Source organism: Rhizophagus irregularis, chromosome 12 (genome assembly GCF_026210795.1).
Source record: "Rhizophagus irregularis chromosome 12, complete sequence".
NCBI lineage: Eukaryota > Fungi > Glomeromycota > Glomeromycetes > Glomerales > Glomeraceae > Rhizophagus > Rhizophagus irregularis.
This window is the reverse complement of record NC_089440.1, coordinates 78,171-95,123: the sequence shown is the minus strand read 5'-3', so window position 1 is coordinate 95,123 and position 16,953 is coordinate 78,171. Positions and strand designations below refer to the sequence as shown.

Below are 16,953 nucleotides of genomic sequence, written 5' to 3'. Positions count from 1 at the left end.
AGGAGGGGGTTTCTTTTTAATATTAAAGAAACGTACTAACATTTCTTTCTTTTTTTACTGATACTATATATATATATATATAAATGTTGATTCTTATAAGTACATTGCTTAAAAAAAAATGTTACATTAATATTGAATACACCAATTTCTTATGTGACATGGCTAAAGATCGTGTTTTAGTAGGTTTTATATATAAAAGTTCTTTTAAAAATAAAATATGTATTGTGATTACAAAATAATTCCTAATATACGGAATTTTTATAAAACTTTATTATTTTTTTTTTTAAAAAAAATTATATTAAAAATTATTCATACGATAAAAAAAAAATATAAAAAAAACATTATTGAATATTATAATATATTACGAAAAGAACATCTGATCACAATCAGAATGCTGTTCGACCCCAATCGAACTAAGTCCAATTACAATTGGACTAAAAAAAAAAAAATTTACATCTGACCACAATCAGAATACTGTTCGACCCCAATCGAACTAAGTCCAATCACAATTGGACTAAAGAAAAAAAAAATTTTGCTGACCAAAAAAAAAAGAAATTGGCTGCCCCACTTAAACATAAAAAAAAATTTCAGCCGATCTGATCTGAAAAAAGTTAAATAATTAGATTCAAAAAATTAGTAATAATAATTTTAAAATTTTACTTACAAAAATTATAAAAAAAAAGCTCTAGCGTCAAGGCTCTTTCTGTCTATTAGATTTACAATCCTTTGCTTGGTGCCTGGTACTTTTCCAACACTTTATACAACTTCCCCTATATTTTGGAGGTATTTGGTGACAATTTACTAGCCAATGTGGGCCATAGCAATATAAACAAAAAATTTTTGATGAATCACCTGTTTTTGTAATTTTAAAAATTTTTATATAATAAGTCATTAGATAATTTATAAACTTTAATTTCGTATTAAATTAATAAATACTAGACTGGTGTAACGGTTGTAGTGGTTGTTGTTGTGATTGTTGTGGTTGTTGGTGCTTGGCAGCCGTTGTTACTAATAATAAATATAATGGAAATTTTTATATTAATAACTAAATTAATAGGACGTTTTTTCTCGAAAGTGAATTGTTAAAAATTTCTTACTAATATTGCTAATATGAGATAACGAAGAAATATATTTATCTGTTTCATAACTAAAAAATATATTTAAAATTATATTTAGGAATTTCTTTTTATTTATATTTTTATATTAATTATTTTACTTACGAATCATTCTTTTTAAGTGCGTCAACAGTAAGTTTATAAATTTCCTTTATTCCATCTTTATAAACTTGACTTGCGATCTTTTGAGCTTCTAACAACAATATCTTATTTTTATCAGTTTTTTCAATTTTTTCATCTTCGTGACGAAACGTCCTACTTTTTTCAGGTTTTTCAATATTAGGTTCATGGTTTTTTTTGTACATTTTAATAGAAATAAAAAAATGTAGGAAAAAAAATAAAAAACACGTACATTTTATCTTTTTAAAAAAAACCCTTATGAAAAAAAAAAAATTGATGTTAAAATGTTAAATTGGGGAATAAACCATTATTTTATAATATTTTTTAGAAAATCATGACGTTATAATTGATAATCTAAAGATTAAGAGCATGATAAACTTAGCTATATAAATCAATAAATAATGCTTTCTAGTAACCAAAAATGAATATCAGACAGTACCACATGAAAATACATCAGGTATTTATATATAATCTTGCGCAATTAGAAATCAAATCGGATACCTAATATGTTGTTAATATGCATATATATATACCCGATATGTATCTAATTGGTTACCAGGTGTCCGATATCTAAATTATTAGTTACCAATATGTTATATAATACCCGATATGTGTATGATTTTTTAATTTAAATAATATTTTGAAATTACATGTTTGTTAATTAAAATTTTGTTCTAATTAATCTATTTCAATATTTTTTATAAGCTTATAATGAATAAAATATAACAAAATACATTGTTTTGCTAAATGTTAGCTAATATTTGGTTTTATGCAGATCAAATCAGATTAGATCTGTTCGATCTAAAGTTTAATCATTCAATTTATTATATAATCCAATAAAGTAAACTTATTTAAGACTAGATTATAACAAGTATTACATAAAAAAAGAATTATTTTGATTTATGTTTCTTATTTTTTTTTTGATTTGACCTTTTTTTGGTTTTTTTTTTCTTTTTTTTACTAGAATTTGTTCTGTTTTGAATTTCTTCTTCATTATTATTTTCATCTTCAATATCATTATCACTATTATCTTGATCATCAGTATTATAGTCATATACTGGAATATTGACATTTGAATAGTTAAATTGTTCAAGTGCATCCTGATTAAGGCACCAACTTGGTACACCTATGGGTGGCACGTTAGATGTATTGTATCTTGATTGACTTGATTGAGCTCTTTTACGTTTTAAAGTTAATGGTTTCTTTTTTAATAATTCAACTGTTGGATTAATTCGGTCGTGTAATAATCTCAAAAGCTTAAATAAATAAATTATTATTAATATTTTTAATAAATAAAACAAATAAAATAAAAATTATACATACTGCAGGAGAACGCCACCATTTATTATGAATGTATATTGATGATGACTTTTGTTTTATAGCTTCCTCAATAATTTCATCATCTTCAACTACTGCAGATTGCGTAATAGGCCATTCTTCCTCAGGATCAGTTTCTTCCCACTCTTCTGAGTGGTAACCTGAATCCTTAAGAATCTTTACTAGATCCTCCTCCGGATATCTGAGAATATATTTATTTTTATTCTCTATTAAGTAATTTGTTGCGTGCGCCCTTCTTTTTTTCTTCTAATAATGTAATTATAAAATGCATTAAAGTTAACTAAATTTCTATTTCATATTAATTAAATATTTACTTACCTCTTGCATTCTTGAATTTTTACTTGATCTTTTCTTGTTTTGTTTAACTCTTTCATCTCCTTGATTTTTGATATTACTTGTACGATGTCTAGAACGCCACCGTCCATACAACATTTTTAATAATTTTCTATTCGTAATGCTGTATTTTTTATTTACAATCTTATATAGAGGTGGCAGTAGCTTCGTAACTATATTCTCCTTTTGTTCGACCCAAGTTAGTTTCTCGTCTATTTTATAGATATCTTTTAGTTCTGAGTCGACCCATATAAACACTTCTTGCTATAGAATAATAGGCAAACATAAATAAAATAAAAAAAACCAGAAATAATAAATAAATTATAATAAATAATACTTGCTTTAATCATTTTATATGATGATGAAGACGAAGATAAAGAGGAAGAGAAAGAGGAAGAAGAAGTAGAAGAGGAAGAGGAAGTGGAAGAAGAAGAAGAATTAGATTCCCGATCACTATCCATTATTACTTATATATTTTAGTTGAAATATAAAATTTTGATTGAGAAGAGGAGAAAAGGGTTTGTGTAAATTTATATTGATTTCAGAATCATAAAGACACGAAAAACATGAATACGCAAATGTTATGATAGGATGCGTAAATAAGAATTAAACGCAAACTGATTCTAATCTAAAAAAAGAATTAAATGCGAACTAATTCTAATCTAAAAAAGAATTAAACGCGAACTGATTCTAATCTAAAAAAAGAATTAAACGCGAACTAATTCTAATCTAAAAAAGAATTAAACGCGAACTGATTCTAATCTAAAAAAAGAATTAAACGCGAACTAATTTTAATCTAAAAAAGAATTAAACGCGAATCTGATTTTGAAAGAAAACGTGACCCTGAAAGAATTGAATGTGTAACTGGATTTCAAAAGGTGTTGAACGCGAACCCTGATTTTGAAAAATAAGCTTCATTTAAGTAATTGTAACTTTAACTTTCTTGACACTTATATTTTAATAAATATATTTTAATAAAATGAATAATAAAAAAAGTAAAACCTTTACCTCTACCTCTGTGTCTGATTTAGTAAAACCCAAAAAAACTAAAATTGAAACTTCTGTGTCTGATTTAATAAAATCAAAAAAAAGTAAAGTTAAATCATCTGCCTCTGTATCCTATTTAATAAAATCTAAAATGGATAATTCAATAAAATCTAAAAAACCAAAGATGGTCGATTTGATAAAATCCAAAAAAAGGTACCTGTATCCATGTCTTTGTATTCGTTGTAATGGCACAAAGGTTGATTTTCGCACTCAAGAAAATCACACAAAGGAGAAAATTTTATGGAACTTAGAGAATGCTAGAAAAAATCAGGCAGATACTATTATAGCGAGAAAACAAAGAAAATCCATCATTATTCAAGATGCAAACCCTACAAAAAAGCGAAAAAGGGCATTAAGTCCTAATCCTAATTCTTTCCAACAAAATAATGTCTTTGATCTTTTCAATGAAGAAACTGATTCATCCCAATCAAATAATAATGAAAATATACATACATTATTTTCATCATCACCATCATTGCCAAATCCTTCTTATTTTCATATTCCAGCACCTGATGAAAATAAGGATAATGATGAATATATATATTACAATGAAGAAGAAGAAGAAAATGATGAATATATATATTACAACGAAGAAGAAGAAGAAAATGATGAATATATATATTACAATGAAGAAGAAGAAGAAAATGATGATGATGAGGATGATAGTGATAATGACGGTGATGAGAATGACGGTGATAAGGATAATGGTGATGAAAATAATGGTGCTGAGAATAATGATGGTGAAGTTGAAGGTGATTATAATGAAGAAGAAGATGATGATAATGATGGAAATGATAAGGAGGAGAAGGATAATATAGAAGAATTTTTTGCATCTCCTGAATTTGATAATGATGAAGTATTTGTAATGGAAAGCTTAAGTGATTCTATTAATACTGAGATTATAATATGGTTATTTAAATTTCAACAAAGATTTTGATTACCTGATGTGGCACTTGAAGCATTAATAAAATTCTTACATATTGTACTTACTCGTTTAAATAAATCACAATTTAAAAATTTTCCAGCATCCTTATATCTTGCAAAAAAAATATTAAATATCTTTCAACCAAAAATGCAGTTAACTGTATGTAACAATTGTCATAAATTATATAATGTTAAAAATATTGTCAAATACAAAGAAGAAGGAAAAACTGTTATTGCAAATTGCCTACATGAAGAATTTCCAAATAATCCAGTACCCAGTCGTCGTAATAAATGCAATAATCCACTTTCTATTCTTAAAAAAAGAGAAAGTGGAATAATTGCTGAACCTCGTATAATTTACCCTAAACCAAGTATTCGTCAACAATTACATCAGGAAATTATATAGTGCGAAAAGTTGCGCAAGTTTACACATCATAATATTTCGTAAGCTTCCAGACCCGCCGCAAGTTTGCGTAAGCGTAATATTTTGTAACTTTTTAAAATATTTCGAAATATTACGATATGCAAAGCTTCGTAATTTTACGATTTGTAATATTCCGTAATTTTGCGGTTCGCAATATTTCGTAATTTTACATAATATTTCGTAAGTTTTCAGACCCGCCGCAAGTTTGCGTAAGCGTAATATTTTGTAACTTTTTAAAATATTTCGAAATATTACTGTATGCAAGGCTTCGTAATTTTACGATTCGTAATATTCCGTAATTTTACTGCGTAATACTTCGCAACTTTTTAAAATATTTCGAAATTCTATGATGCGTAATGTTCCATAATTTGACGATTCGTAATATTCTGTGATTTTACACAACTTAATATTTCGTAATATTTCAAAATATTTCGATAAATAATACTTCATTTTCTGTACTATAAGTTTATATAATGTATGTTTTATTAGATATAATCATAAAAAATTACAAGTATTTATTAATATATACAGAATACATAAAAGTAAAAAAAGAAAGAGTAGAGTAACAATATTATTAGACGTAAAAAGAAGAGAAACAGCTATAGTAACGTTAGTATTAGATATAAAGATAAAAGAAATATTGTTATTATTGTTAGTATTAAGGTAAAAAGAGTTAAAGAAACAGTAAAAGGAGTAAAAGAAACATGGATATTATCGTTAGTATTAAAGTACAAGTAAAAAGAAATAAAGGAAACGTAGATAGTATTGTTAGTATTACGACATAAAGTAACAAAGAGGTAAAAAAAAACGCGTTAATATTAAAATAATTAGTATTAATAAATAAATATTTCTATACCTGCAAAGCAATTGAACAAAAGAATAAAGAAATAAAGAGAAAGGAAAAAATAAACATGTTGTTAGTATTGTTAGTATCGTTAGTATTAAAGTACAAGTAAAAAGGAATAAAGGAAACATGGATATTATTGTTAGTATTACGATACAAAATAACAAAGAGGTAAAAAAAAATGAAAATAATTAGTATTAATAAACAAATATTTCTATACCTGCAAAGCAATAAATTATGAAATATATGTAAATATATTGTATATAATTAAAGAAATATAAATAGAAAGAAGAGACAAAAAAATTAAAAATATTGAACAAAAGAATAAAGAAATAAGAAACAAAAATAAATAAGACAAAAACGCGTGCATGATTAAATGATTAAATGATTAAATCACATGCAAGGATCAGCCTAATTTTGATTGGCCAGAAAATACGATATCGTAAAATTACGGAAATCCGCATTTTAAAAAATCACAGAAATTGTATATGCACAATTACTAAATATTATCCCCTCGTGATAAATTAAAAATTATCAACACAAATTCAACACAAATTTAACAAATTTAACGAAATTTGGCCAAAATTAACAAATTTTTACCAGAATTATCAACACAAATTGAACACAAATTGAACACAAATTTCAGCCACGATTTATTTATGTCACACCCGTGTTGTTAAGAATTAATAACCATTTTATTTATTAAAACTATATTAATTATGGTAAAAAAAATGCTATTACGTGTGATATATATAAAAAATAATATTTATTTTTTATGCAACCCATAATTCTCTAATAAACTATTTACATACCGACCTTCCTCCTCCGTGTTATAAGAGTCAATAGAAAGTATATCATCGTCAGCTATGCCATCATTGGCCGCACCATCGTTCGGCCGCACCATCGTTGGCCGCACCATCGTTCGCCGCATCATCGTTAGCCGCACCATCGTTAGGCCTACCATCGTTAGTCACACCATTATCAGCCGCACCTGCTCTATCGTCAGCTGCTCTATCACCACCATCGTCTACATCATTACCATCATGAGAATCATCGTCCGAATGTGTAAATTTATCCCTATTTTCCAACTTTTGCTAAAAATCAATAAATAAATAAATAAACTGTAATTCAAATAATTCACATTTTGCAAATTGTAAATTAAAAACTTACTAAGTTGTTGATTATCTTCGACTTCATTATACTTTCGCTCATTTGAATGTTTTGATTATTAGGATTTAAGTACGTTTCACATATGCTAATCGCATACGCTATTTGTGTTTTTGAGGGATTTTTATTTTCTTTTCGCAACTTATCAATTATCAGCGACATATATGTCGTAGGTTGCCCATCTTTAACCTTTTTAAATAGGTTGTTGTAACATCTTTTCACCTCCGCCTTACTCTTCCATTCCTGAATCTTTGACGGACTAGCCTGAGTGTTAATAGACGGTAATTTATGCCCAGTCGCTTCGAAAACAGAATACATAACGTCTTTAACTCTAGACGTGAACGTCCCTCGTATGCTTCTATGTTGTTGTACTAACTATTAAAAAAAAATGTTAGTATGAAATTTAATAAAATTCATAATTGCTTTAACTTACAGTCGGGGCAATTTTTTTTTCGAAAAAAATAATCCATTGATTTTTTTTGAACTGGCGCATAAATTCCGGATTTTCGTCTTTTAAATATTTTTCGGTAGCGAGTTTGTACTCGTCTTGCGAAGGATAAACAAAATTTTCAAATAAAATTTTCGACACCTTCTTAACGAGCTCCTAATCAAACGAGGTTAGCATTTCAGGTTTACATTAAATAATATTCATCTTTATTACCTTTACATACTCCGGATCTATTGTATTATTATTATTTTTGTTATTATCGTTGAGCTTTTTTTCTATGCTCGAGAGACGGGTTTCGAGATTTTTTTGTCCGGTGATAAGAACTTCAAGCTTAGAAATTATCTGCGAATTGGTTCTTAATAGTTTTTCTATTGTTTTTTTATTAACTTTAACAATAAAATATAATTTAACTATATATTATATAATTTCTTTTATAAAGAATATGATACATATTATGTCATATATACCATCAACACTATCATCGGATATTCTCACTCGCTTCTCAGCTTCGCTACCCTCAGTACTACGTTTTGAAAATCTTTCATTATCGTCAATTCTTCGTTTCTCGCCACGCTTTGTAGCCATTATGATAATAAATTTGAAACGAAAATATGAGAAAAAGGAGGAAATATATGAGAAAAAAGAGGAAATATATGAGAAAAAGGTGAACTAGAAAATTCGAAAAGGATGAGGAAAAAGGGGGAAATACATGAATCAGAAATTCAGAAAAAGGAGGCAAGCTGTCATAAGGTAATTTCCGCCATTCTATACTAAAAAAGAAAAAAAACTTGCGAAATATTGCGAAAAATGGATGAACTAATGCGAAATATTACGAAAAATGAATGTACTAATGCAAAAATTTTGCATCGCGATATTACGAAAAAATATTGTAACACTTTCATAAGAGAACTTTAAAAAAAAACTCTCGTAAAAGACATACATAGTACAATCGAAATATTAATCAAATCCAATTTATAAAAAAATAACATGTTACACATGTTGGGGCTTTATGCATGGAAAAAAAAGTTGCAACCAGTGAACTCATTTGGCTGATCAGATTGATAGCGCTTATAACCTGATTATCGCATAAATTTGTGGCTGATCATCCGTCCATTATTGTAAAAGCGATTTGCCGTGTTAAGCCAATAAATTTGCGGCTGATTATCAGACGATTAGCCGGCCATCCGAATTCTTACAGCCCGTTACAGCAAATTCAAAATATGCGAAACACTCGCACTTTTGCTGTCAGATTCACTTGGCAGGTTGCCGGCAAATTGAAATAGTAAATAAAATAATAAACAATATTTATATGGTTATTATACATCAAGTTACATTTATTTTTAGATTTGCCAACCCACGAACTCGGCTAAGTTCCCGACAGCAAAATTGCTGAGTGTTTCGCATATTTTAAATTTTGCTATAATGCGTAAAATTGCGAATGATTCCGCGATATTAGCCACCAGATTCTTACAGCCAGTTCCATTCATTAATGCGTAAATTTGCGTAGTCGTGTCTATTCAAATAACTCAATCAATTGTAATCCATTCAATTAATTCATTAAATTTTTACAATGAATTTGCAATATAATTTTATTAGCACACGTAATCTCATATAAATTAAATAGTGAATTGATACTTTTCATCAAATTTGACGCGTTAATTTAGTAACTTATGAGTTTCAAATGCCCCCTTTGTATGCGAATATTCAGTCAACGCTTTGCATATACTCAACACGCCCAAAAATGCTTAAAAAATGTAGAAGTAGAAGTAGAAGATGATGATGATAATAATGATAGTGAAAAATATAGCAGTGAAATGGATACAAGAAGTAATCTAAGTAGTGAATATGAAAATGATAAAGTTGAGGTAATTATGTTATTCCAGATTATTCTTTTTAAAGAAAAAGCTCAAATTATACTAACTCATTTTGGTTTATAATTTTAGGTGGATGATGATAATAATGTACAAAATATGTCATTTGACAGTATTGGAAGTGCAATATCAGAGATGAGCCTTGAAGATAGTAACTTTGAAAATATATTAGATTCATCTGAAGAGCCTGAAATTTTTGAAGAACCCAAAAATCTCAATACCAAAACTTGCACAGAATTTCCTAATGATGCTTATAAAGATCTAATGTTATTAGTAACGAAATATAAAATAAACAATAAAGGTGGTAATGAAATAATACGTTTTTTTAATAAACATTCAAATCTTACAGAATCACCATTACCAAAAAATATTGAACAGGGACGAGCATTTATGAATAATATGAAGTTTTCTAATTTAGAATTTAGTAAAGTTCTTATAACAAAACATAAGGATAAAGATTATTTTCTTTATTATCAAAACTTAATACAGTGCATCAAAAATATCTTAACTGTTCCCTGACATAACACAAAATTTTGCGCTATCTTACGAAAACTATGAGGTAAATAGTAAATATTAGTTAATTCAATAATTTAAATAATATTTATTTTAATTTATTTATATTATTTTATAGTATAATAGAGAAAGTATTTACAGTGAACAAAACACTGGAAAATGGTGGAAAACTACGCAAGAATCCTTACCTACTGGTTCCAAATTATTATCAATTATTTTATATTCAGATGCAACAACTACAGATACATTAGGAAAAAGTCAATTGCATCCAATATATATTTCATTAGGCAATATTCCAATATGGCGTCGTAATAAACAGGATGCAAAGCAACTTTTGGGATATTTACCAATTTTAGAAGCTGCAAATAAAGATCTGGTTCGTGATACCTTTCATAAATCTTTACGTCATTTACTAGAACCAATTATTTTATTAAAAGATGGTATAGACCTTTTTATAAATAATGAAAATACCTGGTTTTATCCTAGAGTTTCAACTATTATTGCAGATTGGCCAGAAGCCGCAAGTTTTTGTTTAGTTTATAAATCCTCCAATTCAAGCCTTCCATGTCACTCCTGTTTAATTAAAAGTACAATCTTGCAAATATAAACTTATCGGTTAATGATGTAATACTAAGAACTCATGATGAAATGCGTAAATATTTTGAAAATGATACACAAAAATCTGTTTGCATAGAATCTGTACCTAATTTTTTTTGGGATTTGCCGTAAGTATGCAAAAGTAGAAATAATTATAATAACATATATATATATTAATTATAAATATTTATATTATCAAGGAATATAAATATCTACTTGGCTACTGTTCCCGACAGAATGCATCATTTAGATTTGGGTTTATTTCGTTATCAAATTATCTTCACGTGCGATATCTTAAAATTGCAACATGTTAATGGTAATAAATTAGTTGAAGAAGTAGATCGCCGTCTAGCAGCAATTCCACGTTTTCCCGCCATTAAAATTTTTTCCAATGGACTGCAGTCAATTGCAAGATTAACTGCTAATGAATATCGAAGTTTGATGAAAGTCATGATATTTGTTATTGATAATTTATATGATGAAAATAATAACGAAGTAGATAATTTTGTAAATAATGATGATCTTGTGAAATTGTACGAATATTGGAATGAAATGTATATTTTAAGTAGATATGAAGAATTTAGTGAAAATGACTTGGAGAAATTTAATGTATGTATTAAAATTTTAGTAAAATCGAAAATTTAAATTAAATAAATTAAATTAACATTTAAATTTTAGGATGCAATACATAGATGGGCGCGGATGTTTGTCAAGGCTTTTAAATTTGTTTCTCCTTCCAATTTGAAGTTGCCTAAATTGCATTCATGGGTTTATCACATTATTGACTCAATACGATCTTATGGCGCAATAAATGGCTATACCACAGAAACTTACGAAAGTCTCCACAAATATTTCGTTAAAATACCCTACCGAATTAGCAATAAAAAAGATGTCGAACCTCAGCTTTTACGAACTGTAAGTATTTGGAAATTTATTTATTGTATATATTTATTATATAACTTAAGATGGAAATTAAATTAATAGATAAAACGTCAAGCAATATCTATTAGAATGTCTCAACATTCAGTGAATCCGGCAAAAACACCTCGCACTTGTAAATTTTCTGCAAGACTCTTTGATTTCTCTTTACAAGATGCAAATACATTTTTTAATGAAAAAAAGATTCCGTAGACAATAAAATGCAGACCGGTTTTGCTAGATTTATAAGTTGTCGGATTCATATCTAGATTTACTTGATGGGTTCACAATTATTGGTGAAACCCGAATAAACATATACGGATCGGTAACACTGGAAAATGGTGCCATAATGCGTGCCACAAACAGGTATCATAATAAAGTATGGTTTAGCGACATAGCTATTTCAATGGATTCTGAAGAATCAAATGATTATATATCAGACAAAGGACTTTGTTATGGACAGGTATTTTTCCAATTTATGTAATAATTTATTATAAAGTATTAATAAATATTTATTATTTATAGGCCTTATTGTTAGCAGAAGTATTAACAGACCCACCGCTAAATCTCGCATTAATTCAATGGTACGATTTTAAATCTAAAAGGAACCCATATTTATATGGATGTCCTCACTTAAAATTGATAGAATTATATAACTTTGTAGCTATAGAGTCTATACATGGTGTCGTTCACATAGTACCCCGATTTGATAAACAAAATGAATATTTCGTAAATAAATATATTTTTTAGTCACTTGATATAGGAGTTTTGATTTAAAATTATATCCTTAAAGAATTTATGGTCACGTTTCCCATATCATAAATAAAATGCAGATTTATTTATTTAATTATTAACAACACGGGTGTGACATAAATAAATCGTGACTGAAATTTGTGTTCAATTTGTGTTCAATTTGTGTTGATAATTCTGGTAAAAAATTATTAATTTTGGCCAAATTTCGTTAAATTTGTTAAATTTGTGTTGAGTTTGTGTTGAATTTGTGTTGCGTAATTTTTTATTTATCACAAGGGGATGATATTTAGTAATTGCATGTACGACGTACAAGATTTTTTTTTATGATTTTTTTAAGAAATGTACGCAAAATATTTAATCAGAATATAATTGTTTTATTTTTAAATATGATATATTGATGATTTTTTTTTTAAAAAAAAATTGATTTTTTTAAAATTCAATAGAATGTGCTAATAATAAATTGGTTTATTTTTAAATATAATATATTGATATTTATATTTAAATAACCAAAACATGTACATGATTTTTAATTATTTTTAATTGAAATCATGTACATGATTTTTAATTATTTTTAATTGAAATCAAACTAAGATTTTTTTTTTAAAAAAAATTAAAATAAATTAAGTGATTTATATTTATATTTAGAATCATGATATTTATATTTAGATAATCCATATCCGCATGAGATTTAATTAATATGTTTAATGATGAAAAGTCTAATAAATTAAATTTTAATTGAAACGAGAAATAAAATCAAACCAAAGAGGTATTGTTCAAATTTTATTTAAAGTGACATTTTACGACTTTCTTTCAAATTTTTACTCATCCCAAAATCAAATTATAAAAATCAAATCAAATCTAATAATGCCTCGCCAAACACGTCGTCGTTCCTATAACGTCCATTGGAACTGGGCTATGATGGACGAACTTGTCGACATACGCCGCGACAGAAACCGTGCCTACCATAATATTAATGGTAGAAGCCGCCAAGATTTTTGGGACTCTGTTGCCAATAGGTTCATATGACTAATATCTATAATTTCTTTAAGAAAGAATTTAAATTCAAATTAACCAATCCATTTAATTGAATCAGAATAAATAGAATATTTCGAACGAGGGTTTCCGGGCAACAGTGCAGCCAAAAGTGGAGGAACCTCGTCAGGGATTACCATGTAAGTAAATAAATAACATTACATTCATATAAATTAAATGTATTTACCGAATATTCAAACTGATTTTGATATTTAGAACTATGTCCTTTATCGTAATGGTAACCCTGGGCGGCGGCTGTGGACGCGTACCGGCGCAAGATATTATCGCGAATTTAGAACGAGATTTTGGGAGAGGCCGGGTAATTATACTATAATAAAATTTATAATTAATATTTACGTTCATGTTTTAAATTTGATAAATTTGATCAATTTTAGTCACGCGTGACGATCGTAGGGCAAGGAGAAACTTACCTACGTATCGTAGAAGAAGATAATTATTTTTATTTTTTTATTATTTATTAAGTGAGTAGCTAGGCCCAGTCCGTACCAAATATCGGCTGGAGACTCACGTTTTTTTGGGCTGTGACTGATACTGACGTCCACGCCGTACAGCCTGGGTACTATTTTATAAAATAGTAGCGAACAAGTATCAAATGTGTATTTTTTTTATTAAGTTATAATAAAAATTAGAATTTACTTTAATTTTTAACATAAAAATTGTAAATAATAAAAAATTCGTAAATAAAAATAAATTTGCTTTCCCAAACTTAAAAAAAAAGGTGTTTATATAAAAGAAAAGGTGTTTATATTATTTTTGATTATTCAATAGTATCACATGCCCCTTGTATACGTTCTACTGCATATGCAGTTTACAATCTCGTAAATTTTCGAAATATTTCAACCGTAATATTACGCAGGTTTACAGTTTCGTAAATTTTCGAAATATTTCAACCGTAATATTACGCAGGTTTACAGTTTCGTAAATTTGCAGAATATTTTGACCGTAATATTACGCAGGTTTACAGTTTCGTAAATTTTCGAAATATTTTAACCGTAATATTACGCAGGTTTACAGTTTCGTAAATTTTCGAAATATTTCAACCGTAATATTACGCAGGTTTACAGTTTCGTAAATTTTCGAAATATTTTAACCGTAATATTACGCAGGTTTACAGTTTCGTAAATTTTCGAAATATTTCAACCGTAATATTACGCAGGTTTATTAGTTTCGAAATTTTCGAAATATTTCAACCGTAATATTACACAGGTTTACAGTTTCGTAAATTTTCGAAATATTTCAACCTCTAATATTACGCAGGTTTACAGTTTCGTAAATTTGCAGAATATTTTGACCGTAATATTGCGTAAATCTTACGATATTGAAAACTTACGTAATATTTTAACCGTAATATCACATAAATCTTACGAAATTGTAAACTTACGTAATATTTTGAAATTTTTCGAAATATTATGCCATAAACTTTCGTAAACTTACAAAATCGTAAACTTACGCAATTTTTCGCACTATAAAATTTCCTGATGTAAGTATGTTATACCAACGACCTGGTTTTGAAGATATGCTAAAATTATCAGGAGTTCAAAGAGAAAGAGTTAATATCTATTCAGATATTTATGATGGTAATGTGTGGAAAACCTTTTCTTTTGATGGTAGTCCATTTTTTACATCAGAAACTGCCACAACCAATTTAGGTCTTCTTGTTAACCTTGACTGGTTTCAGCCATTTACATATACACAACACAGTACAGGTGCTATATATGCATCTATTTGTAACTTACCAAGATCAGAAAGGAATAAACCTGAAAATATTATATATTTGGGTTTTTTGCCAGGTCCAAAAGAAGTGGGATTAGATCGTATTAATCATTATTTAGCCCCTATTGTAGACGAGCTTTTAGAGCTCTGGAGGGGCTGGAGAGTTCCAAAAACTTACCATTATCCTGATGGTCTAGACATTAAAGTTGCATTAATTGTTGGATCATCAGATATACCAGCCACACGAAAGTTGTTTGGACATGGATCTGCATTAATGAAATGCCATAGGTGTGAGAAACGTAGTGTTTATAGTGAAGAGTATAGAAAAAATCACTATGGAGGAGTTCATACCTATGAGTTGAGTAACGCAGAATCACATAGAAAACATGCATATGAATGGTTGCAATGCAACTCAAAAAATTCTAGGGAAAATCATTTTAAAGAATATGGTATACGCTGGTCTGAATTGCTTCGTCTTCCATATATGGATCCCATACGTTTTGCTGTAGTAGATCCAATGCATTGCTTTTTTCTTGGTGTAGCAAAATGGATAATTAAATCTATTTTTGTGAGCCAGGGAAAATTAAGTATGGAACAACTTCGAGTGGCACAAAATAGAATGGATCATGTTAAATTACCTTCTGATATTGGTCGTATTCCTCCAAAAATTGCGATTGGAAGTGATGGATTTTCAAACTTAACTGCTGATCAATGGAAAACCTTTATTATGATTTATTCTACAGCTATCTTGTGGAATATGTTGGATGATAATGACAGAAAGATTTTAGGATATTTTGTTCGAGCATGTAATCTTTTGGTAACAAGAATTATTACTGAAGATGATTTAAAAGAAGCGAGAGATTAAAAGATATGGCTTACCTTATAGAAAACACATATGGACCAGAATTCATAACAAGTAATATACATCTTTCGCTTCACATTCCTGATTGCTGTCGTGATTATGGTCCTATATATAGTTTTTGGCTTTTTCCATTTGAGAGACTTAACGGATATATAGGTAGGATACTTGATGATTTTGTTGTCTTCTGATATCTTTTTTTTTTAAAAAATATAATCTATTATCTTTAGGATCATATCCCAATAGTAACCGAAAGATAGAACCTGAATTGATGAAAATTGTCCTTAAAAATACTTTAGTTAATTATCATCTAACATGTAAATGGACATCCGGCCTTTTAGATGAATCTCTTTGCTTTCTTGTAAAAAAAAGATGTAGGTAGTTTGGCACTTACAGCAGAAAGAGAAGAGTTACAATATTTCCTATCCATGAGACATAGCACATCTAAAATATATGGTACTGAAGCAATACCAGGTCAACTGCTTAAACCATCATATTTAAGAGTTGTTATTCCTTCAGAATTGCGAATGTTTCTATGTGAATGGTATGAAATGTTGTATGAGAAAGATCATGATGAAATATTAGGATTTATGGACTTACAAATTAACCAGCATGCAAGATTACAAATTGGCTCAGAAATATTTGGATCTGTAATTGCAGGTCGTCATGAAACAAATTCAACTATTCTTGCGAAATGGAAAGCATTTAGTGATGAAACAATTGACATATATCCAGGAGAGGTTCAATATTACTTTGAACATACACTTAGGTTACCTGAAGGGTCAAGAACTCATCTTTTGGCATATGTCAAATGGTATAAGAATGCACCTTCCTCTGATATTCGGTTTAAACATAGGTTTATAGAACCAGAATTATCAAACACTGAATTATGGAAGGGTGAATACTATGAGGAAGG

General features: G+C 28.2%; 2 protein-coding genes across 2 annotated transcripts; both read right to left on the bottom strand.

The window, feature by feature from the left end:
* Positions 1-925: 925 nt before the first annotated feature.
* On the bottom strand, positions 926-1,420 carry OCT59_003630 (uncharacterized protein; the record flags this gene model as incomplete). The annotated part of the gene is made up of 3 exons (XM_066147769.1): positions 926-1,008; positions 1,098-1,147; positions 1,221-1,420. 3 exons carry the CDS (start codon positions 1,418-1,420, stop codon positions 926-928), a joined length of 333 nt encoding a protein of 110 aa, XP_065996442.1.
* Positions 1,421-7,017: 5,597 nt separating this feature from the next.
* OCT59_003629 (uncharacterized protein) lies at positions 7,018-8,345 on the bottom strand (the record flags this gene model as incomplete). Its single annotated transcript, XM_066147768.1, has 5 exons — positions 7,018-7,239; positions 7,316-7,687; positions 7,746-7,916; positions 7,974-8,146; positions 8,228-8,345. 5 exons carry the CDS (start codon positions 8,343-8,345, stop codon positions 7,018-7,020), a joined length of 1,056 nt encoding a protein of 351 aa, XP_065996441.1.
* Between the last annotated feature and the right edge of the window lie 8,608 nt (positions 8,346-16,953).